Genomic DNA, 25,381 nt, shown 5'->3' with positions numbered 1-25,381 from the left:
TGAAGTCTCCTCTATGGCTGCTTTTGCTTCACATGCTTCAACAATATATCCCTGGATTTCACAGCCACCATCATAAATAGGCTTTGCCCATACAAGTACAACAGATGATTTGGTCATGTCTAACACTTTTGGATTATGTGGTGGACCTGGCTTGAATACAGGATCCAGGGCTTTATAGAATACTGTTGCAGAACTTGCCTCACTAACTCCAGCAGCATTCTCGGCAGAAACTCTGAATTCATAGAGGTGGTTCTCCAAGAGTCCAGTAACTTTAAATGTGAGGTCAGTAACTGTTTTCATGTTGCATCTGGTCCATCTAACGCTTTCCTTGTCATGTTTCTCAATAATATAACCAGTGACAGGAGTACCTCCATCATTTGTTGGGGCCTCCCAGGTTATGACCATTGAATCTTTCTTGACATTAGAGACTTCCACTCCTTTTGGTGCATCTGGAGGTGTAAATGGATTTTTAATAACAACTGCACTTGATTGCAGTGGCTCACCAACACCAAATTTGTTTACTGGTAAAACTCTAAAAATATATTCATTTCCTTCTAGAAGTTTTGTTATTTTGAGATACGGAGTTTGGACTTTGGGTTCAACAACTGTCCAAAGGAGTCTGCTAGTTTCTCTTTTTTCAACAATATAATGTGTGATCTTGCTGCCACCGTCTTGTTTAGGTGGTTTCCAAGACAGGCAGCATTGTTCACTGGTTACACCTGTAATAGAGATGGGTCCCTCTGGTGGCCCAGGCTTATCTAAGACACAAATATTGACTTGTACAGACTTCTCTCCTCCTGGATTTTGCAGCAGTAGAGTATATTGACCTCCATCAGCAAGTTTGGCCTCCTTTACAGTCAAACAGGTATAGCTATTTGTGCTTTTAATTTCACGAGATATGGTATTTCCAAGTTCCTGCTCACCCTTCTTCCAACAGATTGATGGTGTTGGTTTTCCATGAATATCTGCATCAATCTTGAAGTTGTCCCCTGCATTTATAACAATTGTTTGAGTGTACTCTGGATCTATGCTGATACGTGGTGGTTCAATCTCATCCTTTGCCATGATAGGTCCAGTACTATATGAAGGATCACTAAAAACTCCAGCAGCATTTCTTGCAATGACACGGAACTCATATTTCTCATCCTCTGTAAGACCTGTTGCAATATACTCAGTCTCTATGATATTAGTGAAGTTTGCCTTCATCCAGCGTCCTGCAGGCAGCTCCTTCTTTTCTACAATATATCCAGTGACTTTGCTTCCACCATCATACTCTGGCTTGGTCCATGCAATTGTAATAGAATTCTTTGTGATTCTAACTGCTTCTGGTGTTCCAGGAGGATCACAAGGATCTCTGGCAATATAGCCCTCTGAGATCTTACTAGCCTTCCCAATGCCAACAATGTTTTCAGCATAAACTCTGAATTCATATTCCATGCCTTCTTCAAGACCTGTTGTCTTGAAAGTCGTGTCTTGGATTATGCTTTTGTTCAGTTTCATCCAAAGAATACTATTTCTCTCTTTTCGCTCAAGGTGGTATCCTAAGATTGTGCTTCCCCCATCAATGACAGGTTCATTCCACACTATTACCATACTATCTTTTGTTGAAGACTGCAAGAAAGGTGTTCCAGGAGGGCCCGGTAGTTTGTATGGGTACTGTGCAATCACACATTCAGAAACAAGCAGAGGGCTTTTGCCGTATCTGTTTTCTGCTACAATTCTGAATTGATATTCAGAGCCTGTCTTCAGTCTTCCTGCCTTAATTTTAGTTCTTGGTAGATTTGCTGTTACAATCTGCCAATTAGTTGTGGATGTGTCCCTCTTTTCTACTATGTAGTTATTAATGGTGCAGCCTCCGTCATACTCTGGTGGCTTCCAAGAAATGGTAACACTGTCAGATGTTACTTCATCAACTTTGACAGGGCCTGTTGGTGGACCAGGTTTGTCAAGGACAACAATTTTAATGTCTACTTTTGTCTCACCAGCTGTATTTGATAGTTTAATACTATACTGGCCAACATCATCTCTACAGGCCTCTTTGATTACTAAGTTCAGCTGTGTATCCGTAGAGGAAAAGTTAACTCTGGTTGTTCGTTTAAGCGGAACTGCTTCCTTTAGCCATGAAATGGTAGCTTTGGGACGAGCATTATATGGAATATCAATTGTCAAATCCTCTCCTGCCAGGACACTGAACGTAGAGAACAACATCTTAGCAGAAGGAGCAATTACAAGGTCCTTGGCAATCACAGGCACACCAATTTGACGAGGATCACTGGTTCCCTTTTCATTCCTTGCAGAAACACGGAACATATACTCTTCACCAGGTACAAGCCCAGTAATAACTGCTTCAGGTACCTTGACAATCACAGCTTGGGTCCATTTTTCATTCCCTTTGCTTTGCATCTCTACAACATATGCAACCACTCTGCTTCCTCCATCATGTTCAGGCTTTTCCCATGATAATGTCACACTTGTCTTTGTGACATCCTGAAGTGTAATCTTGCCAGGGGGAAGTGGCTTCTCAGACACTTTAACAGATTCACCAGTCTCCATAGGGAGACCAATGCCATATTCATTTTCTGCCAGAACTCTGAAATAGTAGTTGCATCCTTCTTGGAGCTGTTCAACTGTGTAAGTAGTTTTGTGACAAAGGGCATTTACTGTAGCATATGCCTTTCTTGTAGCCTCACGTTTCTCAACAACATAATTCTTAATTTTTGTGCCACCGTCATTAAGTGGAGGATCCCAAATAAGTGAAACAGATTCTTTAGTGACCTGGCTTATTTTTAAGTTTTGTGGAGCTCCAGGTGTATCTAGAACTCTAACTATTACAGAGACCGTCTTTGTTCCAGAGCTGTTTTCTACAGTCAAATTGTATTTGCCACTGTCAAATCTGTTCACGTTGGCAATAACCAGTGATGTAAAAGATGACGTTGTTTCAATTGTAGCTCTGTCTAAAGGTTCATCATTCTCTCTTGACCATTTGGCCTCTGGTGTTGGTCTACCTCTAATTGGCACAAAAAGTCTTAGTGTATTGCATGCTCTGATGTTCACAATCTTACGAAGTTCAGCATCAAGGTCAGCCTCTGGTGGTAGGAGTCGTTCCTCTGCTTTAGGTGAACCTGGTACAGGTGCTGCTTCTCCAATACCTTCGCTATTTACAGCCGACACATTAATTTTATATTCCTGATTTTCTTTAAGATTTGTAATTGTAAATGAAGTCCCCTTTACACCATCTTTAGGGGAGACAATTGTCCATTCTTCCTGTTCAGTTACAGGGAGACAGGTCTCAAGAATATAGCCAGTTATTTCAGAACCACCATCATAAACTGGTTTGTTCCATGCAAGCGTGATAGAAGAACTTGTTGTGTCCAGGATTCTTGGGTTGCCAGGGGGACCAGGTTTGAAAAGTGTATCTGTGGCCTTGACAAATGGTGATGAAGGACTTGGTTCACTTATTCCAGCTGCATTTTCAGCAAAGACTCTGAACTCATATTCATGGCCTGGAACAAGAGCAGTAACCTTGAAATGCAGGTCAGTAACATTCCTCTTGTTGCATTTTACCCAACGCAAACTAATCCTGTCTCTTTTCTCAATACGATAGTTGGTGATTTCACTTCCACCATTGCTAGCAGGTGCACCCCAACAGAGGACTACTGAATCCTTAGTGACCGCTGTTATCTCAGGTGTTTGTGGAGGATCTGGTCGTACATATGGATTTTCTGCAATTATTGCTTCAGACTCAAGAGGTTCTCCAACACCATACTTGTTAACAGCCATAACTCTGAAAATGTATTCATTTCCTTTGAGCAACTTTGTCACTTGGTACTGATTAACCTGCAATTCTGATGCCACATTTGTCCAAGCAAGTCTGCTTGACTCACGTTTTTCAATAACATAATGTTCGATGTTTGCACCGCCATTGTCTGCAGGTGGATTCCATGTAAGCACACATTTTTCAGCTGTAATATCAGAAACTGCCAACGGTCCCTTAGGTGGTCCTGGTCTATCAAGAACCTTTACATTGAAAACATGCTTGGCAAAGCCACCAACATTTGTTGCTGTCAAAACTAATTCACCACCATCCCTTCTGACAGAATCCTTGTTGATCAAGACTGTCGTAAGTTCTGTCATTTTGATCTGTAGTTTGGATGTGTTTTCAACATCTTTTCCATCTTTCGTCCAAACCATAGATGGTAATGGCTGGCCTGCAACATCAGCTTCAAGTTTGAACATCTCTCCAGCTTTGACAAGGACAATATCTTTAAATTTAGCATCAACCATAATCCTTGGTTCTTCAATGTCATCTTTGCAAATAATTGGATCTGATGGGTCTGATGGGTTACTAACAGCACCAGCTGAATTTCTTGCAAGTACACGGAATTCATAAGATTCATCTTGTGTTAGACCACTTATTGTGAAAGTGGTTTCAATGATATTTGTAAAGTTAGCTCTCATCCAGCGCCCAGCTGGAAGATCTCTCTTTTCCACAGTATAGCCAGTAATCTTGAATCCACCATCATACTCTGGCTTTGTCCATCGAATAGTGATGGCATTTTTGGACACATGGATTGGGACAGGTTGACCAGGTGGATCCACTGGATCAAGAGCAAGCATTGGTTCAGAAGCTTTGCTTGGTTTTCCAATTCCAGCTATGTTTTCAGCAATCACACGGAATTCATATGCCACACCATCCTCTAGTCCTGTGGATTTGAACAGATTTCCGATCACAAGTGCCTTGCTAATTCTGTGCCAGACAATACTATTCCTCTCTTTCCTTTCAACATGGTAACCAATGACCTCGCTTCCACCATCAGAAACAGGCTCATTCCAACCAATTGTCATTGTATCCTTGGTGAAAGCAACAACATTTGGTGTTCCAGGTGGACCAGGTACCTTAAATGGATATGCAGCAACCACTGCCTCTGACATTAATGCAGGCCCTGTACCATATCTGTTTTTGGCCTTGATGCGGAATTGATATTCAGTTCCTGTTGTTAAACGAGTTGCTTTAAATGTTGTACGAATAATCAATGAGGAGAGTTCAACCCATGTCTGACTAGTAGTTTCCCTTATTTCTACTATATAGTTATTGATTGGTACACCTCCATCATTTTCAGGAGCTTCCCATGAGAACTCGATGAAAGTACGAGATATTTTGTCCAGTTTAATTGGTCCCTTTGGTGGTCCAGGAACATCATGGACTTTTACTGTGATGCTATCTGTGACCGTGCCCACGATGTTCTTTCCTGTCATTGAGTATATTCCACTGTCACCTCTTAGACATTCATTTATGATCAAGGTAGTTGAGATAGAGGTATTTTCAATCATTGTCCTTTGTGTTGATTTAAAGGCTTGATTGTCTTTCTGCCAAGAAACTGTAGGCTTAGGACGTCCAGAAACAGGCACCTCAACCTTTATATCATCACCAGCCTTGGCAATAACTGTCTTCTGACACACACCACGGAGATCAAATTCTGTTTCTGAACTTTGTTCTTTGATAACAACAGGCTTGCTTAGACGAGGACCACTTCGTCCAGAACTGTTCACGGCCATTACACGGAATATGTACTCTTCATTTTCATTAAGATTTTTTACAGTAAAGTCCAAAGTTTTCACAGTTGTTACATGGGCCCACTGATCTGTTCCTTTCTTTTGTGCTTCAAGTACATACCCAGTAATTCTACTTCCACCATCATGTTTTGGTCTAGTCCATGCAAGATTAACTGTGTTCTTCGTGACATCAGTAAAAATGACATTTTGTGGTGGAGTTGGAGCTTGAGATACTCTGATTGGGTCTGGGGTTTCAACTGCTTCCCCAATGCCATACTCATTTTCAGCAGAAACTCTGAAATAATATTCCAAACCCTCTCCCAGATCGGGAACTCTGACAGAGCATGTCTTACATTGTGTGATCACAGCAGCATATGCCTTACGAGTAGACTCTCTCTTCTCAATGATGTAATTAGTAATTTTAGCACCTCCATCAATAAGAGGCATTTCCCATTCCAATGTGATGCTCTCTTTGTCAATTGCTTTGGGTTTCAGATTGAGAGGAGGACCAGGGGAGTCCAAAACCCTTACAAGAACAGAAGCAGTCTTCTTTCCAGCAGCATTCTCTAATGTTAAATCATATTTCCCTGCATCGCGTCTATTACAGTCAGGAATGACCAACAGGGTATATGATTCCGTATTGTCAATGATTGCGCGAGTTTTCAATGGCGAGTCTTCTTTTGTCCAAGTCACTGTAGGGGTTGGGCGTCCTTTAATAGGAACAAAAATCCGAATAGAGGCACCTGCCCTAACTACTAACGTTCTTCTGAGTTCTGCGTCTAGTTCTAAATCAGGGATTTCTTCACGTTCCACAATTTCAACAAGATCCTCTGTTTGTGCTGGTTCACTAACACCCATTGCATTCATTGCACAAATTCTGAAATGATACTTTGCTCCAGCTTGCAAACTGGGGACAACAAATTCAGTGATCCTCAAAGGTGTAGTTGTATCTTTCACCCATTCTTCTTCTCCCTCCTTTTTGTGCTCAACTATGTATCCTGTGACTTCCATGCCACCATCACTAAGTGGTTTGCCCCAGTGCAATTCAGCTGTGGTTTTTGTTGTGTCAGTGACTCTTGGGTTGACTGGAGGACCAGGTACATCTGAAAATTGATAGCATATATGTTAGGTCCATCTTTGCTATCATATCAAATATTAAATAATCACTTTACTTACCTGCAACAAGCTTTGTCCTCACTGGCATTGAAGGTTCACTTGGCTCGCCAAAACCAGCCTTATTCTCAGCAGTTACTCTGAATTCATATTCAACTCCCTCTTTAAGTCCTTTCACTTCAAAGTGGAGGTCAGCAATTGTTTTCTTTGATGCTCGCATCCATCTCATGCCCTTCTTTTCTTTTCTTTCAACCATGTAGCCTATTATATTACTTCCACCATCATCAGCTGGTCTTTTCCAAGCAATGGTAACAGAATTTCCTCCAACATTTTCAATTTCTGGTTTAGCTGGCGGACCAGGGGGACCTGAAATAAACAATATGTCTCATGAGAATCTTATTGCATATATATATATATATATATATATATATATATATTAGGGCTGTCAAATGATTAATCACGATTAATCACAACCGAAATAAAAGTTTATGTTTACATACTAAATGTGGCATTATTGTGTATATTTATTATGTATAAATAAATACACACACAAACATGTATAGACTTAAACAAATATTTATATCTATGAATAGTTATACTTCTATTTAATTTAGGATTATAAATATTTTCTATATAAATCTAAAACATTTTTCTTTAATGTACATGTATGTGTGTGTATTTATATATACATAATAAATATACACAGTAAACACACATTTAGCATGTAAACATAAACTTTTATTTTGGATGTGATTAATCGTGATTAATCATTTGACAGCCCTAATATATATATATTCTATGCAGCTATGAAGCATCACACAAAGAAACAATATGGAAATAATATGAGACAGTGAGTTTTTTTCAAACATACCATAACTATCCACCATTTTCACTGGTTCAGAATGGGAAGCATCACCAGCTCCAGAACTATTGACAGCAGAAACTCTGAAGATGTACTCATTTCCCTGGATAAGCTTATTGGCAACAAAGTGGCAGTCAATAACATTTTCAGCAAGAATGGTCCAAAGAAGACGACTTGTTTCTCTTTTCTCCAAATTATAGTGTTTAATTGGAGATCCCCCATCCTCATGAGGTGGTGTCCATGTCAAAGTGACCTTTTCAGATGAAATTCCACTTGCTTCAATTGGTCCTGGTGGACCAGGAACATCTAAAATTGTTACTTTCACATTTTCTTCTTTCACACCAAATGGGTTACTTGCTGTAATTGTGTACTCTCCTGAATCCTTCCTACTTGCATACTTGATAGAAAGAGTAGAAGAAGAAGGTGTAGTTTCTATTTGGCACACATCTGATGGCTTGAAATATTTTCCACCCTTTGACCACATAGAGGTTGGCTGAGGTTTGCCTAGAATGCTTGTTGCAGTAATTACAATAGTATCTCCAGCTCTGACAGTTAGGCCCTCCTTGACTGTTGGATCAATTATAATGGTTGGTGCCGCTGCAAAATAATAACAAACTAATCAGCACAACAGTTTCCTAGGTTGACATGGAATGTAATTTAGTCAAGATGTATGAACTAGAAAGATAAATAAAGTCTTACCATATTCATCCGTGCACATAAGGGTATCAGTTTGTTCAGAGGGTGGACTTATTGCTCCAGCTGCATTCTTTGCCCTGATTCTAAATTCATACTTGCAACCCTCTTGCAGATCTGCTACAGTATATGCACAATCCACAACATTTACTGTATTAGCCTTCACCCAGACCTTGGCTGGGAGATCACGTCTCTCAACAATATAACCTGTAAGCCTGTGTCCACCATCATACTGAGGCTCAGTCCACTGAAGTGTTACAGTGCTTCTAGTGATGCTAATCACATCAGGTTTGCCAGGTGCATCTAGAATGAAATATGTTCAATTATTAAAAATTTACTTTACTCAAAGTGGAGTTTATAATCGAGGGATTATACAAGACTCAGTCATTTGAAATAAGCTTTACTTACCAATTGCATCCAAGGCAACCATTGGCTGAGTCGGAGGACTTGGTCTACCAACACCAGCCAGATTAATAGCCATAACTCTGAACTCATATTCTAGACCCTCTGTTAAGCCTGTCACTCTGAAATCTCTCATCTTCAAAGCAGTTGGGTTTGCTCTTTTCCATAACATGCTGTTTCTTTCCTTGAATTCAACATGGTAACCTAAGCAAAAAATAAATTAAAAAATACAATAAAAAATAAATAAATAATACTGTTGATATATCAATTTGTTGTATTATTGTTTCACTTTCAACTATATTTCAATGAAAAAAAGCACTGACTTAATGAAAAAGTTATTGTCTTATATTCATTTAATTATTTCTGTACCTGTGATTGGTGAGCCTCCAGTTTTCCTTGGATCAAACCATGTAAGAGTTGCTGAATCATGTCCCATACTCATGACTTGAGGGGGTGGAGGTGAATCTGGAACATCTGATGAAGTAATCATGAGTAAGAAAGTGAGATTTTTACACTTTGATATTACCTAAGTATCTCAACTATATTGACAATAAATGATTTAAAATCCACTCACTGAAAGGATGCTTGGCAACCATAGGGTCTGATTTGAGGCCTTCACCAATTCCATATCTGTTTTCTGCACTGACCCTAAAGATGTATTCAGTTCCCTCATGGAGACCAGCCACTCTGAATGTGTTTGTGTCCACAGATGAAGACACAGTAACCCACATATTAGTAATGGAATCACGTTTCTCAAGAATGTAGTTGGTAATTTCTGATCCACCATCATCTTTAGGAACACCCCATTTTAAGGTTGCACCATCTGCAGTCACTTCCTTGAACTTTATTGGTGCAGCTGGAATTCCTGGTTTGCCAACAACTCTGACAAAAATTGTGGACTCTTTTGTTCCAGCAGCATTGCGAAGAGTGATGGTGTATTTTGAGGCATCTGTCCTTTGGCAGTCACGTATCAGAAGAGTTGTGTTTACTGCAGTTGATTCTACACACACTCTTCCTGTGTCTGTGAGATTTTCATCCTCTCCCTTCTTCCATGTGACAACAGGAACAGGCTTTCCACTAATAGGAATCTTGAGACGAACGGTGCTTCCTTCTTTTGCAATATAGTTCAAGTTAGGCAACTCTCGCAAGTCACAGCTTGGAAGAACTGTAATAACATAGAAAAATAATCAACAAGAAGCAGATTTAAAAGACAATGTGCCAGATAGAGCTCAAGGGCATTTTTATACAAATGCAAAATTAGAAATCTTACCATAGACATCTTTAGCAATCACAGAGAGTTCTTTCACAGGACCATCACCGGAATCATTTGTTGCTTTAACTCTGTATTTGTATTCCCTTCCTTCAACAAGGTCCTTTGCACTATATTGCATGTTCTTTGATCTAAGAAGCTCCTTCCATTTGTCTTCGCCATTAAGGACCTCTAGAACATATGCAATGATGCGGCTTCCTCCATCACTGATGGGCTTTTTCCAAGAAAGAGTACAGGAGTCCCTGGTTACCAGCAAAGTCTTGAAGTCCATAACTGGTCCAGGTTGTTCTGGAAAATATTATTTATATTATTGTTTATTCAATAACAAATATTAGCATTGTTATTTAAAATATGCATTTAAATAATTTAAGATTGCATAATTGAAAATGATTTTCACTCACCAGAAGCTCTAACAGAATCCACAGTTTCACATGGCTCACCAATGCCATACTGATTTTGAGCCAGAACCCTGAAACAATAAAATCTACCAGCCTCTAAACCGTCAATCTTAAAGGATGTTTTAGTGCAATTGTTTGAAACGTTTGACCATGCTTTCCTTTCTGCATCTCTTTTGTCAACAATGTAACCTGTAATCTCACTTCCACCATCAATTAGCGGTGCATCCCATAGGATGGAGGCACTGTCCTTTGTTGTCTCTTTTACCATCAGATTCAGGGGAGGTCCAGGGGTATCTGTTTAATGTTAAAAGAAATATAATTACTTTGGATAATATAATATAATATACATTTTAAACTATATATATCTAAATATAAAAGACCTCTTAGGACTCACCAAGGACCTTGACAATAACTGTGTACATCTTCATTCCGCTTACACTGTCAAGATTCAGAATGTATTTCCCTGCATCATATCTATTGACTTTATCAACATAAACCAATGTATCGGTGTCTGTTGTCTTGATTACGATTCCATGTCTGTCCTTAATGTTGGTGTTCATCTTGGCCCAGGTCACTCTGGGGATTGGTCGACCCTTAATTATGGCATGAAGTTTCATTTTACTGCCAGCCGTGAGTACCACAGTGTCCTTCAGCTCTGCGTCAAGCTCAGCCTCAGGAGCAGCTAAAATAACAGAAACAAATATATTTGAGGCATTAGATACAACATATTTAAATGATGTATTTTCATGACAAAAAATAAAGGTGAATTAAAATATACAATTAATGATTTAAAAGTTAATAAATTATTTGTACCAAAAACATCCTTCGCAACATGTTTTTCAGGAACTTCACAAGGCTGGCTGAATCCAACTTTATTTACAGCAGTAATACGAAGTTGGTATTCTGAGTTCTCCAAGAGTCCAGTCACAACATAATTTGTATCCTGAAGGTTCTTGGGTACATTGCATCTTATCCAGTCTGTTGTATTTGTTCTCTTGCATTCAACAAGGTATCCCAAAATTTCACTACCACCATCATTTGCAGGCTTAGTCCAAGTTAGTCTAATGGTGCTGTTGGTCGTGTCTATAACTTTGGGAGAAATGGGTGGGCCTGGAGGATCTGTAAATAAGTATTAAGAGGTATTAATGAATGCTGGCACATATTCCAAGAAATACAAGATATTGTAAAAAGCTTCTGATACTCACACAAAGGATCAAGTGCAGAGGTGGCATTAGATGGTTCACTGGGTTTTCCAAGGCCAGCTTTGTTAACAGCAATGACTCTAAACTCATACTGAGCTCCCTCAGAGAGTCCGCCAACCTCAAGTGTTCTCTCCAGCAAGGGTTTTCTGTTCAGTTTGGTCCAGTTAATTTCCTTGGTCTCACGTTTCTCAACTATGTATCCAAGGATAGGGGATTTTCCATCATCAGATGGTTCCTTCCAACTTACAGTCATATGTTCCTTTGTGATGTTTGTAAGGACCGGTGGGTCACATGCTCCAGGAACAGCTGTAAATGACAAGCTCATTACAACACAGTACATTACAGCACAGAAATGATATGTCCAAGAAATAAACTACATAGACCAATAGTAAGGCCTTACTGAAGGGATTCCTTGCAACAACAGGGTACGATACGATGGCATCACCAGTACCGTAGCGGTTCTCTGCACGAACACGTAACTGATATTCGTGCCCCTCAATCAGTTTCTCCACTAAACATTCTTTTGTATCACCACTAATTTTAGCAGAAACTTGGGCCCAGTTAGCCCTGCTTGTCTCACGTTTATCAACAACATAATTTGTAATTGGAGAACCACCATCTGAAAGTGGAGCCTCCCAGCTCAGCTTGATCTGTTCTGAAAGTACCTCATCAAGCTTGATAGAGGCTGGTGGGCCAGGTATATCTGTGTAAGGGGAATGTATGATTATTATTTTGCCAATAAGGAGACTGTGCTATATCTCATCTAAGTGATAATTTAGCTAAATAATAAAACTATAATTTTACTTACCTAAAACTTTGAGTTGTATTTCTGCAGTTGTAGAACCACTTGGGTTTACTGCAAGAATTTCATAACTACCAGTGTGAAGTTTAGTAATTGCATCAAGGCTCAGAGAAAAGAGGTGTCTCTTTTGAGAGATCTTAAACTCTTTGTCAGCTTTCAACACTTCTCCATTCTTACTCCATGTAACCTTGGGCATTGGTTTGCCAAAAACTTCAGCTTCAAGGCAAACATCTGACCCAGCCTTTACTGGCAACATCTTTTTCATCTGTATTGAAAGCTCTATTCTTGGGGGTACTATAGATAAGCAGACATGAGAGAAAATGAGTTTGACAAAAATAGCAATTGACATTCATTTAGAAAACATTTTAAAAAACATTTACAAAACATAAAAATGCTTACCATTTTCTGCAGACACCAGAATGGGGTCAGTGATTTCTGACGGCCTGCTAATGTTAACTGCCGTCTTGGCAATTACCCTAAACTGGTACTTAATACCCTCTTCTAACCCAGTCGCAGTGTACTCCTCACGAGGCACATTTTGACTACTTGTGTTGCAGCGCACCCAAGTGTCTCCTGGAAGCCTCATTGCTTCAACATAGTATCCAATTATCTTGCTTCCACCATCATTCTTTGGTTTGGTCCAAACCAATGTAACTGAGTTCTTAGTCACATCAAGCACCTCTGGTTTTCCAGGAGCATCTACAATTAAAAAGAAAAAAAAAGAACAACAACATAAAAACATGAAACATTATCATCCAATACGCAGACATTTATACCTAAGATTTCAGTTTATTTTAGATGCACATACCAACAGGTGTTCTTGCTGTGATGAACTCAGTTTTCTTGCTTGGTTTGCCCTGTCCAGCTCTGTTTATAGCAGACACTCTGAAAGTGTATTCCAGACCCTCAATTAGGCCAGCACAAGGATATTCAGTTGTGCGAACAACAGAATCATTAGCCTTAACCCAAAGAAGACTGTTTCTCTCTTTGCGTTCAATGTAGTATCCAGTAACTGGACTGCCACCATCAGACTCAGGCGTATCCCATGCCACAAACATGCAGTCCTTGTTCACTTTGTTGATGCGACAATTCAATGGTTCACCAGGAACATCTAAAGAAGATTATATTGTTAAACACTAACATCAGTTGCATGACACGATTAGGCTGGTGCTTGTATTTCAACTCACCGAAGGGGAACTTAGCAACCATCCTTTCAGATGTAAGGGGGTCTGAAATACCAAATCGGTTCTCAGCACGAACACGGAAAACATATTCCTTTCCAGGAATGAGCTTTCCGATTCTGCAGCCAGCTTTGCCACAGCTGGAAAGAGCAGTAACCCAGTCACCTCTGCTTACATCACACTTCTCAATCACATAATTAGTGATGTTGCTACCGCCATCTTCAATAGGTTTGTTCCAAGAGAGTGTGCAGGCATCAGAATCAATGTCACTGATCTCAAATGGTGGCTCAGGTGGCCCAGGAATATCTGAGACATGAGAATGTTTGTTAAAAAATTAACTGCATGTTCACATAGCGTATTATTGTTGAAAGTGGTGATGGTAAAAATGACAAGTTCTAACCTCTGATGATGATTTTCAAAGTCTGGTCAACTTTTCCAGTGCTGTTCTCAGCAACAAGGCTATATTCACCACTGTCTTGTCTTGAAACATCCTTAATGATGAGCACACACATGTTCTGAGATTTGTGCACAGCAAGACGGCTTGATGAGACTACATTATTATCTCCCCGTTTCCATTGGCACGCTGGTGCTGGCTTTCCAGATACAAGAGCCTCAACCCTCAGTTTTGCTCCTGCCTTTGCAGTGACAAGCTCAGGCATGATGATTTTGGGCTCCACTGTGAGGAATCACAAGATTGAAATTTAAGGTTTTTAGTGGAAGCATAGTTCAAAATATGTTTGAGTAACATAGGATTTAATAACTTACACATCTGCTCCTTGATCTCATAAGCTTCTCTGGTCTGTGTGGGAAGACTGGATCCCATGGCATTTCTTGCTGCCACCCTGAAGCGATATTTTCTTCCCTCCTTTAATCCAGCAACAGAGATACTCAAATCTTTTACGACTGTGTACGGTGTCCATTCCTCCTTTTTCTCCTCCTTCTCTTCCTCCACCACAGGTTCAGGTGGTGGTGGAGCCACTGGCTGTACACCAGGCTCAGCCTCACCTTCACCTTCAGCCGCCACTGGTATCTTGGGAGGTTTAGGCATTGGAAGCTCAAGATACTCAATAATGTAGCCATCAATTTTAGCTCCACCATCACGCATTGGTTTCACCCATCCCACAGTTGCACTGTTTTTGGTAATCTCCAGAACATCAACCTTTTGTGGTGGGTCAGGCTTGCCTTGATGGAAAACACACAATTTTTATAGTCATATCCTTCTAAAAGCCACAAAAATTGTTCAGACAAAGAATACACTTACTGATAGGATCAGAGGCCAGATAGGATTTTGCTGTAACCCTTGGGACCCCGGGACCATACTCATTTACAGCAATGACCCTGAAGTAATACTCTGTTCCTGGGACGAGATTACTAACTTTAAATGTGGTGTTATCAACATTAGCTTTTACTGTTGCCCAAGTCTTGCGATCAATTTCTCGTTTTTCAACAATGTAATGAGTGACATTACTGCCACCATCATTTTCAGGTGGAGACCATGTGAGGTTGCAAGATGACATTGTGATGTCTGCAACCTCAAGACCAACAGCAGGTCCAGGCGTATCTGTTTTGAAGAGAAAAATATAAATTGATATATTTAAATGAAAAGTTAAATATTTTAGGTATTTTCATACATTTTCAGTTTCAGGCATGCTATTTTTTCCCACTCATTTGTCATATTTTAAAATATGGAAGATGAGCAGTAGAAGTTATGTAACTTAAACGGGAAAGGTGGGAAAAAATGGGATTTTTTTTTTTTTTTAACTTACCAAGTACTTTGACATTCACAAACACTGCCTTCTCTCCAGCTGGACTGGATACAGTCAATGAATATTTGCCTGCATCATCACGAGTGGTTTCAGAGATAACAAGGAATGTCATGGTGTCAATGAGATCAACACGGCCCTTCTGAACAACATTATCTTTTCCCATTCTCTTCCATAAGACCTTGGGAGCAGGTCTGCCTCTGATTGTTGCAACTAATCTTATTGGGCAGCCAGCTCTAATAGTCAGACCCTTCTTTAGTTCTGCATCCAAATCAATCTCGGGGGCCTCTGAAGATGTGAAAAAATGGATAAAAACATAAGGAATTAGGAATTAGAAAGGAAGAAATGTTGCTGATAAAGTTTAAGAGTAGTCTATGGAAACTCACCCAATACTTCTCTTGGTGTCACAGCTGCCCCAAGATTAGTTGGCTGACTCAAGCCAACCTGATTTTGGGCAGAAACACGGAATTCATATTCAATCTTCTCATCCAGGCTTGAAACGGTGAATTCTGTTCCGATTAACTGGGCAGCAACATTGCACCTTTTCCAGCCTTCATCTCCCTTCTTGCCTGTTCCTTTGACTCTTAGCTCAACGACATAGCCAATAAGAGGAGCACCTCCATCATATGTAGGCTTTGTCCAGGCAAGAGTAATTGATGTCTTTGAGCTGTCAGACACCTTTAAGTTACTAACAGGTCCAGGAGGCTCTGCAAATTGAAAACAAATAAAAACTGTTGCTGTAAAGACACCAACAAACAAACATTTGACCAATTATTTTACTGTAATTTGACATACCAACTGGATCTCTTGCAGTGAATGATCTGGATGGCTTGCTTGGATCACCAACTCCAATTTCATTTTCAGCCTTGACACGAAACTGGTATTCATGATTAGGCAGCAAACCTGTAACAGTCATCTGGGTCCCTGCAATTGGCGACTTAACAACAGGGGCCCACCGAATAGCATGCTCTTCTTTTTTCTCAAGAATATAACCAGTTATAGGTTTTCCGCCATCATAATCAGGAGAGCACCACATAACAACCATTTCTTCTTTTGAAATTTTGGTTACTTCTGGAGCATCAGGTGCACCTGGTCTGCTGAACTGGGTCCTTGCAACAATGGACTCACTTTCAACAGCAGGGCCAGCGCCCATCTTGTTCTCAGCTCTCACTCGGAAGATGTATTCATTTCCTTCGATAAGGCGAGTAACTTTAGCTGAATTGGTAATAACAGCTGCTGAATGAATTGACCATACGCCTCGCTTTGTCTCACATTTTTCTATGATGTAGTTATAGATCTCACAACCACCATCATCTTCTGGTATCTCCCATGTAAGCTTGCACCTGTCAACAGAAATGTCTGACACTTTCAGGTCTCTAATAGGACCTGGTCTGTCAAGAACATTCACCTTGGCCTCAGCAGAGCAGGTTCCAGCAGGATTTGTTGCAGTAATGATGTATTTTCCAGTATCTCCACGTTTTGAATTTGTGAGGAGGAATTTTGTAAAGTTGGTGCCAGTTTCAACTTGTACTCTTGGGCTTTTGGTGATATCTCCAGTGTCACCTTCTTTGGACCACTTTACATCAGGCAGAGGTTTACCTATAAGCTCTGCCTCAATTGGAACCGCATCTCCAGCTTTGACAACGAGAACACCTGCCAGTTTGACTTTCAGCTCTGGCTGTACAAGTTCCTCCTTTACAAGAACTTCAGCTGTTGTCACCCAGTTACTCTCTCCTCCCTCATTCTTCGTTTGAACTCTAAATTGATAAATTTGGTTCTCAACGCATCTGTCAGCCATGAAATAGGTTTCCTTTATAGCACCTTTGTGTAATCTTTCCCATTCATCTGCTTCTTTAGGCTTCTTTTCAATATGGTAAGCAAGGTTACGACTACCACCATCGTATTCTGGTTTCTTCCATTTGAGAAAGACAAATGTCTTGCCGATTTCAGCGATTTGGAAGTTCTCTGGCTCACCAGGTTTCTCAACTGGATCAACAGCAAGGACTGGTGCTTTTGTTTCTGTCTGTGGACCAGCTCCAATTTTATTCTCTGCACTCACACGGAAGAAATATTCACAGTTCTCAACGAGTGGAGCTTTTATAAGTCGTTTGGTGCAGTCAGAAGAAACAACTGTCCATCCTCTTTGACTTGGTTGTCTGCACTCAATTATATAATTAGTAATTTCAGTGCCACCGTTATCCTCAGGATTTTCCCAAGACACCATACACGAGTCTTTAGTTACATAAGCAACCTTCAAATTCTGACAGGCTCCTGGAATATCAAGTACATTGACAATAATTGTAGCTTGTGCTTGACCACTGCTATTCTTTGCTTGAATTGCATATTTTCCATAATCAGCTCTAACAGCATCCTGAATTACCAGTTCAACAAGAGGGAAGTTATTGTTCATTTCAGTGCGCTTATCTCTGCCTAAAACTCTTGCATCTTTAGTCCAAGTGATTTCAGGGTCAGGTCTGCCCTTAACACGGGTTACAAGGTTGATTATTTGCCCTGCTCTAACTGTAAGGAGGTCACGACAAGCAACATCAACAGTTACATCTGGAGGAACAAGAATGTCTTTGGCAAGCACAGTTTCTGTGAGTTCTCTTGGCTCACCATCTCCAACCTTGTTTGAGGCTCTAATACGAAATCTGTACTCTATGCCTTCACTAAGTCCAGGTACTCTAAATGCACAAAACTTGATTAGATCCTTATTTATTCTATCCCACTGTGCAGAACCTGATTTCTGGCATTCAACAACATAGCCTAGGATGGGGCTGCCACCATCTCTGGAAGGTTTGGTCCATACTAAATCTGCATATGACTTGCTCCAGTCCTTCAGCTTAATGTTACTTGGAGGCCCCGGAGGAGTAATTGGCCGTTTAGCTTTCATTGGGTCTGATGGATATGAAGGCTCACTTACACCAGCAACATTTTCAGCAAAGATTCTGAATTCATAGCTATTGCCCTCAAACAGACCACAGGCCCTGTATCTTACATCCAAGACTGGTGTTTTATTGACACGAATCCATTTACCAGTCATCTCCCTACGCTCAACAATGTAGCCACTCACAGGGCTTCCGCCATCAGTCTCTGGTTCAGTCCATGACACTGTTACAGCATTTTCTGTTATGTCAGAACATGTTGGTCGGCCAGGAGGACCTGGTGGATCAAACATATGCTTGGCGATAGTGGGAGGACTTTCAAGTCCAGCACCAATTCCAATTTTATTCTCAGCACGTACACGTACAATGTATTCACGTCCTTTCTCCAAACGTGGGACTTTGGCCTTTGTGCTTAAGCTTCCAGAACTCACAACTGACCATGGCTCCCAAGGCTTCTTGACATCCTTCTTCTCTACAACATAGCTCATCAAAGGTGTGCCACCATCATCTTTTGGTGCACGCCACTGGATTATCATATGATCAGGAGTTACTTCAAGGATATTTACAGGACCAACTGGAGCAGATGGAACATCAAGGACTGTAACATGTAGGGCAACAGACTTGCTTCCAGCGGGGTTTGCCACAGTAAGACCATACTCTCCGCTGTCAGTTCTGACACATTCAGTAATAGTCAAAACAGTTGAATTTCCTTCCGTAACAATCTTAAATTTGCCCTCAGTTTTAAGTTCATTTCCTTCACTTTGCCACTTGGCTGTTGGAATTGGAATTCCTTGCATGATCGCTGGGAGGACAATGGTACTGCCGGCTTTCACAACAAGACCCTCAATAAGCTTCACATCAACTTCAATAGTTGGAGCCACTGAAAAAGAATATTAGAATTACTTTGACCATAATAAAATGTAATTTGTTAGTCTTTTTTTTAAATAATATATAATATAATATAATATAATATAATATAATATAATGTGTAAGACTTACAGGTTTTTTCCTGGCAAGTAATTGGCACACTTGTGTCTGGTCTGCTAATGCCAATTGCATTTTGTGATTTTACACGGAATCTGTAGGTCTTGCCCTCCACAAGTCCAGTAACATGGCATTGAGGATTGCTGACAGTCTTGAAGCTCACCCAGTCAGCAGTACCTTCTTCTTGATGCTCAACAATGAATCCGGTGATCTCACTTCCACCTGTGCGTTCAGGCCACTCCCACTGAAGCCATACTTCAGTTTTGTCTGCATCCACATGATGCAGATTCTTGGGTGGACCAGGAGGATCTTTAGGTAAAAATATACAAAATAATTGAACAAATTGGTATAAAATAGTCAAGCCTTTAAAAGTAATATTATATTTAAAACTTACAAAGTGGATCAACTGCCTTGATAGGCTTGGTGGTTTCAACAAATGCACTCCTGCCAAACTGATTCTCAGCTGCAACTCTGAAGAGATACTGAATTCCCTCCATCAGATATTGAGCCATAAGGCTAAGCTTTTTAGATGCAGCACAAACTGGAACCCAGTTCTCAGCTGCCACGTCTTTCTTTTGCACAACATAGTGGGAGATCACGGCACCACCATCATCTTCTGGCTTTTGCCATGTCAGGTAAGCTGACTCACTTGTGATTTCAGAGATTTTAAGATTCCTTGGTGGTCCAGGTTTATCTAAAAAATAAATAAATAAATAAATGAATAAATAAATAATCTACAGTTAATTTTAGACAATATGAGTACTGTTAAATGTTGTTCTTATAACATTCATACCAAGAGCAAGAACAGTGCAGGTAGCAGATTTCGTTCCAGCTGCATTTTGAACAGTGATGGTATAGTTGCCACAGTCAGCACGGGTACACTTCTTAATGTGAAGTTTGCTTCCACTTGCTGTGACCTCAATAAGACAATGAGCAGGAACTTCACCATCATTCTTTTTCCAAGAGACAGTGGGAATTGGCATGCCCTTAAATTTGGCACTAAGTGTGATGTCTGTCCCAACCATGGCAAGGTGGTCACGTGCCATATTGGCATCTAACAGCAACTCTGGCTCCTCTGCATGAGAATTGGGATTAGAAGGATATGAATTATTATTTTTTTTTTTTTTAACTTTTCAGTATGTGGACAATATACCTTCAGTTAAATGTGTTTTTATAAAACAACAGCTACATTTTAACAGTACTGTTTTCTTAATATGTAAACAAAAAGGAAGAAATTACCTAGTCTGTCATGAACTTTCACTGGTTCTTTGACAAAAGCAGGCTCAGATTTTCCAGCTGCATTCACAGCCATAATTCTGAATTGGAACTCTTCACCTTCTGGTAGATTTGTCACAACAAATTTGGTGTCTGGGCATGACTCAGGAGTTTCATTTGCCTGGATCCATTCGATTGCACCAGGCTTCTGATACTCAATCAAGTAACCAAATATTTTTCCTTTGCCATCATGGCGAGGGACACGCCATGACAGACTTACAGAATCTTTAGTCTTGTCAACAGCTTCAGGCAAAACAGGCGGGCTTGGCTTAACTATTAAAGAAAAAGTGAATAAAGAATTATCAAAAGTACTATTTCTTGATATGCATTAAGAAAAAGAAACCATCAAAACATGAAGACTTACCAATGGGATCCTTAGCCAGAATGGGTTTACTGGGAAGGCTAGGATCTCCAGTGCCAATTTCATTCTCTGCCATTACACGGAATTCATATTCACAGCCTTCAACAAGGTCTTGTACCCGATACTGTGTTGCAGGGTAGATTGGATCTCTGGTTGCACGAGACCATCTCTTAGCTGAGGGTTCCTTCCTCTCCAATATATAGTTTGTGATGGGCTTTCCACCATCACGAGGACGGTTCCAAATCACCAGTGCTGAATCATGGTAGACTTCTTTTACAGTGGGTGGCTCAGGTGCCTCAGGTACCCCTGTAATAAGGTGAAGGATGTCAGGAACAAAGCACACAATTTTTACAGGACATGGACAATATTTTTTGTTTTTACATACTGAATAGATCTTTAGCTTTCATCTCCTCTGACTCCAGTGGGTCACTTATGCCATACATGTTCTCAGCACTAATTCTCATGATGTATTCACGACCCTCTACAAGCTTAGGTACTTTGCAGTGGGTTTTTGTGGTGGCAGATGTTACAGTTGTCCACATGTCCCTGTTTACATCTCTCTTCTCAATGATGTAGTTAGAAATTTCACATCCACCATCATCAAGAGGGGGCTTCCAAGAAATAACCATGTGATCTCTGTGAACTTCCTCAAATACAACTGGGCCCTCTGGAGGCAATGGTCGATCTAAAAATGCACAAAATATTCATTGCTAAGATATGTATTTATATTCATCATATTAGTTTGGTAAACTTTTGTCTTGTTTCATGACACTTACCTGCAACTGTGACATTACAAATGCCTTTACGAGCACCAGTACAGTTTTCAACTGTCACACAGTATTTGCCACTGTGTCCACGCTTTGCTTTAATAATACCCAGGCACATTGTGTTTGTAGTATTTTTGAACTTGATGTGGTCATCTGCTTTTAGTTCCTTGTCATCTCTTGACCAGGTGACAGATGGGGCTGGTTTTCCAGTATACCGCCCCTGGAGTGCAAAGCTTTCTCCAACACGAACAACAACCTTATCACGGAAGTCCAACTCAATTGTTGGGGGCTCTAAAATGACAAAAAGAACAAAAGAATCACATCATGAACATCATTAACACAGATAATAGTTAATGTAATGTGGTGTACCAAATGAAGAAAAGTTGACGTGCTAAAAAAACACTCACCGAGTTCATCTTTACATGTAATTGGCTTAGTGGAGAATGATGGTTTGCCTGGACCAACTTCATTCACTGCACTGACACGGAATTCATAGGTGTCGCCTTCACGAAGACCATCGTAAGTGTATTTCCTATCCATCAGTGTCTCTTTCGTCAGTCTGACGAACTTGTCTTTGCCAATCATACGAGCTTCAATAATGTAGGATATCACCTCAGACCCTCCATCATACTTAGGTGGCTTCCAGGTCACACTGATATAGTCTTTAGTGACGGCAGTCACCTCAAGATCTTCGGGACGGTCTGGAACATCTAGTAAAAAAGAGATCAAATGATGATTAGCTACCATCAATGCAGAATTGTATTTTACAGTAGCATTAATTGGTCATATAGTTTCAGGATATTTTAAAATCAGGAAAAAACAAAGATACTTACTTATATGATCTTTAATCACAATTTCGCATGCTGTTTGGCAGAAAGGACCTACTCCAATTGCATTTTCAGCTGCAACTCTGAATAAATATTCCTTTTTAAGCACCAGATTATTTACTACAGCATTTTGTCTGCCAGCTGTATAGGAGCAAGATGTCCAAGCCTTGCGATCAGCTTCACGTTTCTCAATTATGTAGTTGGAGATGGCAGATCCACCATCATCATCAGGGAAAAACCAGTTCAGCTTGCATGAGTCACTTGTAAGGTTTTCTGCTGTAAATGGTGCCCCCACTGGACCAGGGATATCTGAAGTAGCAAAATAAGATAAAAAACAGTCATTTCTCTAATGTAGCTATTTCATAGTAATGTATAGATTATTTGTGCCTGATAACTCTCACTTACCAAGAACATCAACAATAATAGACTTCTTCACTTCTCCTCCATCATTCTTGGCTGTTATTGTATAAACACCTCGTTGTGCCCTAGTGCAATCCTTTATTACCATTGAACAGCTGATTGAGGTGGTTTCAATAACAGCTTCTGATGGGACTGGATACCCATCTCTGCTCCATGTTATCACAGGTGGAGGTTGGCCTGACACGTAAGCGATGATACGAATAACACCTCCTGCATGAATAACCATCTTCTCCTTTACTGAAATGTCCAGCTCAAGGACTGGCAAAACTGAAATGGCAAAACAAAATTTCATTAAATTCATATTTCATATAAATCCTTATGTTTTTTCCCCCACACAAGCAATAAAATACTTCATTTTGGAGAATGTTGAATCACTGAGACTTACTTATCCGGTCCTTCATTTCAAGAGCATCAGCAACTTCACCTGGTTCACTCAGACCAGCGGCATTCAATGCCAAAACTCTGAACTTATAAAATGCCTTCTCTTTCAGTCCAGTGACCACCAATTTAGTTCCTCTAACTTCCTTGTCTTTGGCCTGAAACAAAAGGAAGGGTTTTTATGTAATGTATAAAAAGTGTATGAACATGTTTTGCTGAAATTTAAATATTTGGGTATACATAAATTTAAACAAACCTTAACCCATGCTTCTGTGCCCTCCTCTTTGTATTCAACTTGGTAGCCTATTATCTTTGAACCTCCATCCTTCAATGATGGAATCCATTCCAAGTCTGCTGTAGTCTTAGTCCAGTCTGTGACTTTCGGGGTTGGTGGTGAAGGAGGAGCTACAAGAAAACAGATTTGTCATAGTTTGAGTCTCTATTATAAAAAATGTATGCCATTGAATCTCACACTTTATTGTTTTCCTACCTATTGGATCTCTAGCAAATGTTAGATCAGATGGCTCACTTGGAGGTCCACATCCTGCCGCATTAATTGCAATCACACGGAACAAATACTGTGATCCCTCAATGAGCCCCATGACTCTGTGTGATATACCAAGTGGCATGGGCCTGACTGGATCACGAGTTACTCTGCTCCAACGTTTAGATGTTGTTTCTTTACGCTCAAGCCAATAGCCTGTGATTGGAGTGCCTCCATCTGATTCTGGCTCTTCCCAGTTCACAGTCATGGAGTCTATTGTGACGCTGGAGAGTGTTGGCTTTTCACATTGGCCAGGTGGCACTAAGAAATAGACATAAAATAACATCAGTGTTATCAAGTGAAATAATTGTAATCTAAACATACAACATGTCTCTAATTAGATAAACTTTAAATATGTAAAATAATACTTACTGAACACATTTCTGGCTACTTCAGGTTCACTATCAAGAGGATCACCAACACCATATTTGTTTTGAGCCCTAATCCTGAAAATGTACTCATGGCCCGGCATTAGATTCTCGACTGTGAATAATCTCTCTTTGGGTTCACTAGTGACAGGTATCCAAGTCTTCCTGTTGGCAACACGTCTCTCAATAGTGTAGTTTGTAATTTTGGAGCCACCATCATCCTTAGGAGGCAGCCATGACAGCGTTATCTGCTCAGCACGAATTTCCTCAAATTTAATGGGTGCAGATGGAGCCCCAGGACGCCCTGTATAAATGAAGAAAGAATTATGTTACTTCTAATAACAACAAGTCAAGTCAAGTCACCTTTATTTATATAGCGCTTTTAACAATACAGATTGTGTCAAAGCAACTGCACAGTATTTAAACAGAACAATAGTGTGTAAGTAACGCATAATTGTAAACAATCAATTTTTAGTTAAAGGCAGTTCATCAATGAATTCAGTGATATCATTGTCAGTTCAGTTCAAATAGTAAAACAACAACCTACATCTCTTCATATGAAAAAAATCTGAAGAAATTTACCTAAAACATTAAGCCTCATTTCCTTGGAAGCGGTGCCAAGGCTGTTGCTAGCAGTCAGAGTGTAGAGGCCTGTATCTGAGCGTTTGCCCTGCTGGATCAGCAGTGTGCAGCTATCATCAGAGACAAGTTTGTTGATGTGCTCATCATACTCAACATCAACCTTGTTTTCACTTTTGTGAGGAGGAGCCTTCTGCCATGTGAGTGTTGGAAATGGACAGCCCTTAATCTTAGCAACAATATTAATATCTACACCCTGTTCAACCTCCATGAATTCTGGAAGCTCAATCAAAGGTGCCCCTGAAAGTGAAAAGAAGAAATATTAATTTGTACACAATGCAACCCAAATTTATTTCCTTTATGTGTGTTGATTTGTACGCACTGTTCTGGTCCTTAATGATGATGGGTCCTGCTGTAGAGGATGGTCTACTGGCACCAGCCTCATTCACAGCTTTAACCCGGAATTCATATTCAGCGCCCTGGTGGAGATCCTCCACTTGGAAAGTTGTGGTATCAATATCACGGCGGTTGCACTGTCTCCAGGACTCTTGCTGGTTTCCACTGCTATCCCACCATAGACGCTCAACATTGTAGTGAGTTACAGGTGAACCACCATCATTCTTTGGTGGCTTCCAAGTCAGGGTCACAATGCCCTTGGACACATCAACAATTTTGACTCTTGTGGGAGGATCAGGAGGATCTGCAAAAATTCAGTGTTTTAAATAATTGGTATAGACTTTAATTAAACATTTTT

The 25,381-nt window shown here is 40.2% G+C and overlaps 1 protein-coding gene across 1 annotated transcript in view; it reads right to left on the bottom strand.

Annotated features, from left to right (window-relative positions):
- Window positions 1-25,381, bottom strand: part of ttn.1 (titin, tandem duplicate 1) — a 127,974-nt gene that overhangs the window by 36,299 nt on the left and 66,294 nt on the right. The window contains exons 136-175 of the mRNA XM_073845072.1: window positions 25,010-25,327; window positions 24,631-24,927; window positions 24,053-24,352; window positions 23,627-23,941; window positions 23,393-23,541; window positions 23,144-23,294; window positions 22,744-23,025; window positions 22,345-22,647; window positions 21,919-22,221; window positions 21,521-21,802; window positions 21,130-21,429; window positions 20,748-21,050; window positions 20,348-20,656; window positions 19,902-20,183; window positions 19,503-19,802; window positions 19,124-19,417; window positions 16,035-19,004; window positions 15,626-15,946; window positions 15,243-15,527; window positions 14,738-15,037; window positions 14,536-14,658; window positions 14,242-14,421; window positions 13,877-14,152; window positions 13,483-13,782; window positions 13,104-13,406; window positions 12,695-12,994; window positions 12,302-12,589; window positions 11,894-12,196; window positions 11,497-11,799; window positions 11,105-11,410; window positions 10,686-10,973; window positions 10,295-10,585; window positions 9,894-10,181; window positions 9,198-9,788; window positions 8,993-9,097; window positions 8,630-8,827; window positions 8,228-8,524; window positions 7,538-8,125; window positions 6,730-7,032; window positions 28-6,656 (exon numbers count right to left, since the gene is read on the bottom strand). Of these exons, the coding sequence (XP_073701173.1) occupies window positions 28-6,656; window positions 6,730-7,032; window positions 7,538-8,125; window positions 8,228-8,524; window positions 8,630-8,827; window positions 8,993-9,097; window positions 9,198-9,788; window positions 9,894-10,181; window positions 10,295-10,585; window positions 10,686-10,973; window positions 11,105-11,410; window positions 11,497-11,799; window positions 11,894-12,196; window positions 12,302-12,589; window positions 12,695-12,994; window positions 13,104-13,406; window positions 13,483-13,782; window positions 13,877-14,152; window positions 14,242-14,421; window positions 14,536-14,658; window positions 14,738-15,037; window positions 15,243-15,527; window positions 15,626-15,946; window positions 16,035-19,004; window positions 19,124-19,417; window positions 19,503-19,802; window positions 19,902-20,183; window positions 20,348-20,656; window positions 20,748-21,050; window positions 21,130-21,429; window positions 21,521-21,802; window positions 21,919-22,221; window positions 22,345-22,647; window positions 22,744-23,025; window positions 23,144-23,294; window positions 23,393-23,541; window positions 23,627-23,941; window positions 24,053-24,352; window positions 24,631-24,927; window positions 25,010-25,327 (20,624 nt within the window). The remainder of the gene's footprint in view (window positions 1-27; window positions 6,657-6,729; window positions 7,033-7,537; window positions 8,126-8,227; window positions 8,525-8,629; window positions 8,828-8,992; window positions 9,098-9,197; window positions 9,789-9,893; window positions 10,182-10,294; window positions 10,586-10,685; window positions 10,974-11,104; window positions 11,411-11,496; window positions 11,800-11,893; window positions 12,197-12,301; window positions 12,590-12,694; window positions 12,995-13,103; window positions 13,407-13,482; window positions 13,783-13,876; window positions 14,153-14,241; window positions 14,422-14,535; window positions 14,659-14,737; window positions 15,038-15,242; window positions 15,528-15,625; window positions 15,947-16,034; window positions 19,005-19,123; window positions 19,418-19,502; window positions 19,803-19,901; window positions 20,184-20,347; window positions 20,657-20,747; window positions 21,051-21,129; window positions 21,430-21,520; window positions 21,803-21,918; window positions 22,222-22,344; window positions 22,648-22,743; window positions 23,026-23,143; window positions 23,295-23,392; window positions 23,542-23,626; window positions 23,942-24,052; window positions 24,353-24,630; window positions 24,928-25,009; window positions 25,328-25,381) is intronic.

Source organism: Garra rufa, chromosome 8 (assembly GCF_049309525.1).
Source record: "Garra rufa chromosome 8, GarRuf1.0, whole genome shotgun sequence".
NCBI lineage: Eukaryota > Metazoa > Chordata > Actinopteri > Cypriniformes > Cyprinidae > Garra > Garra rufa.
Note: the sequence above shows the minus strand (reverse complement) of the source record. Positions and strands in the feature narration are given on the sequence as shown.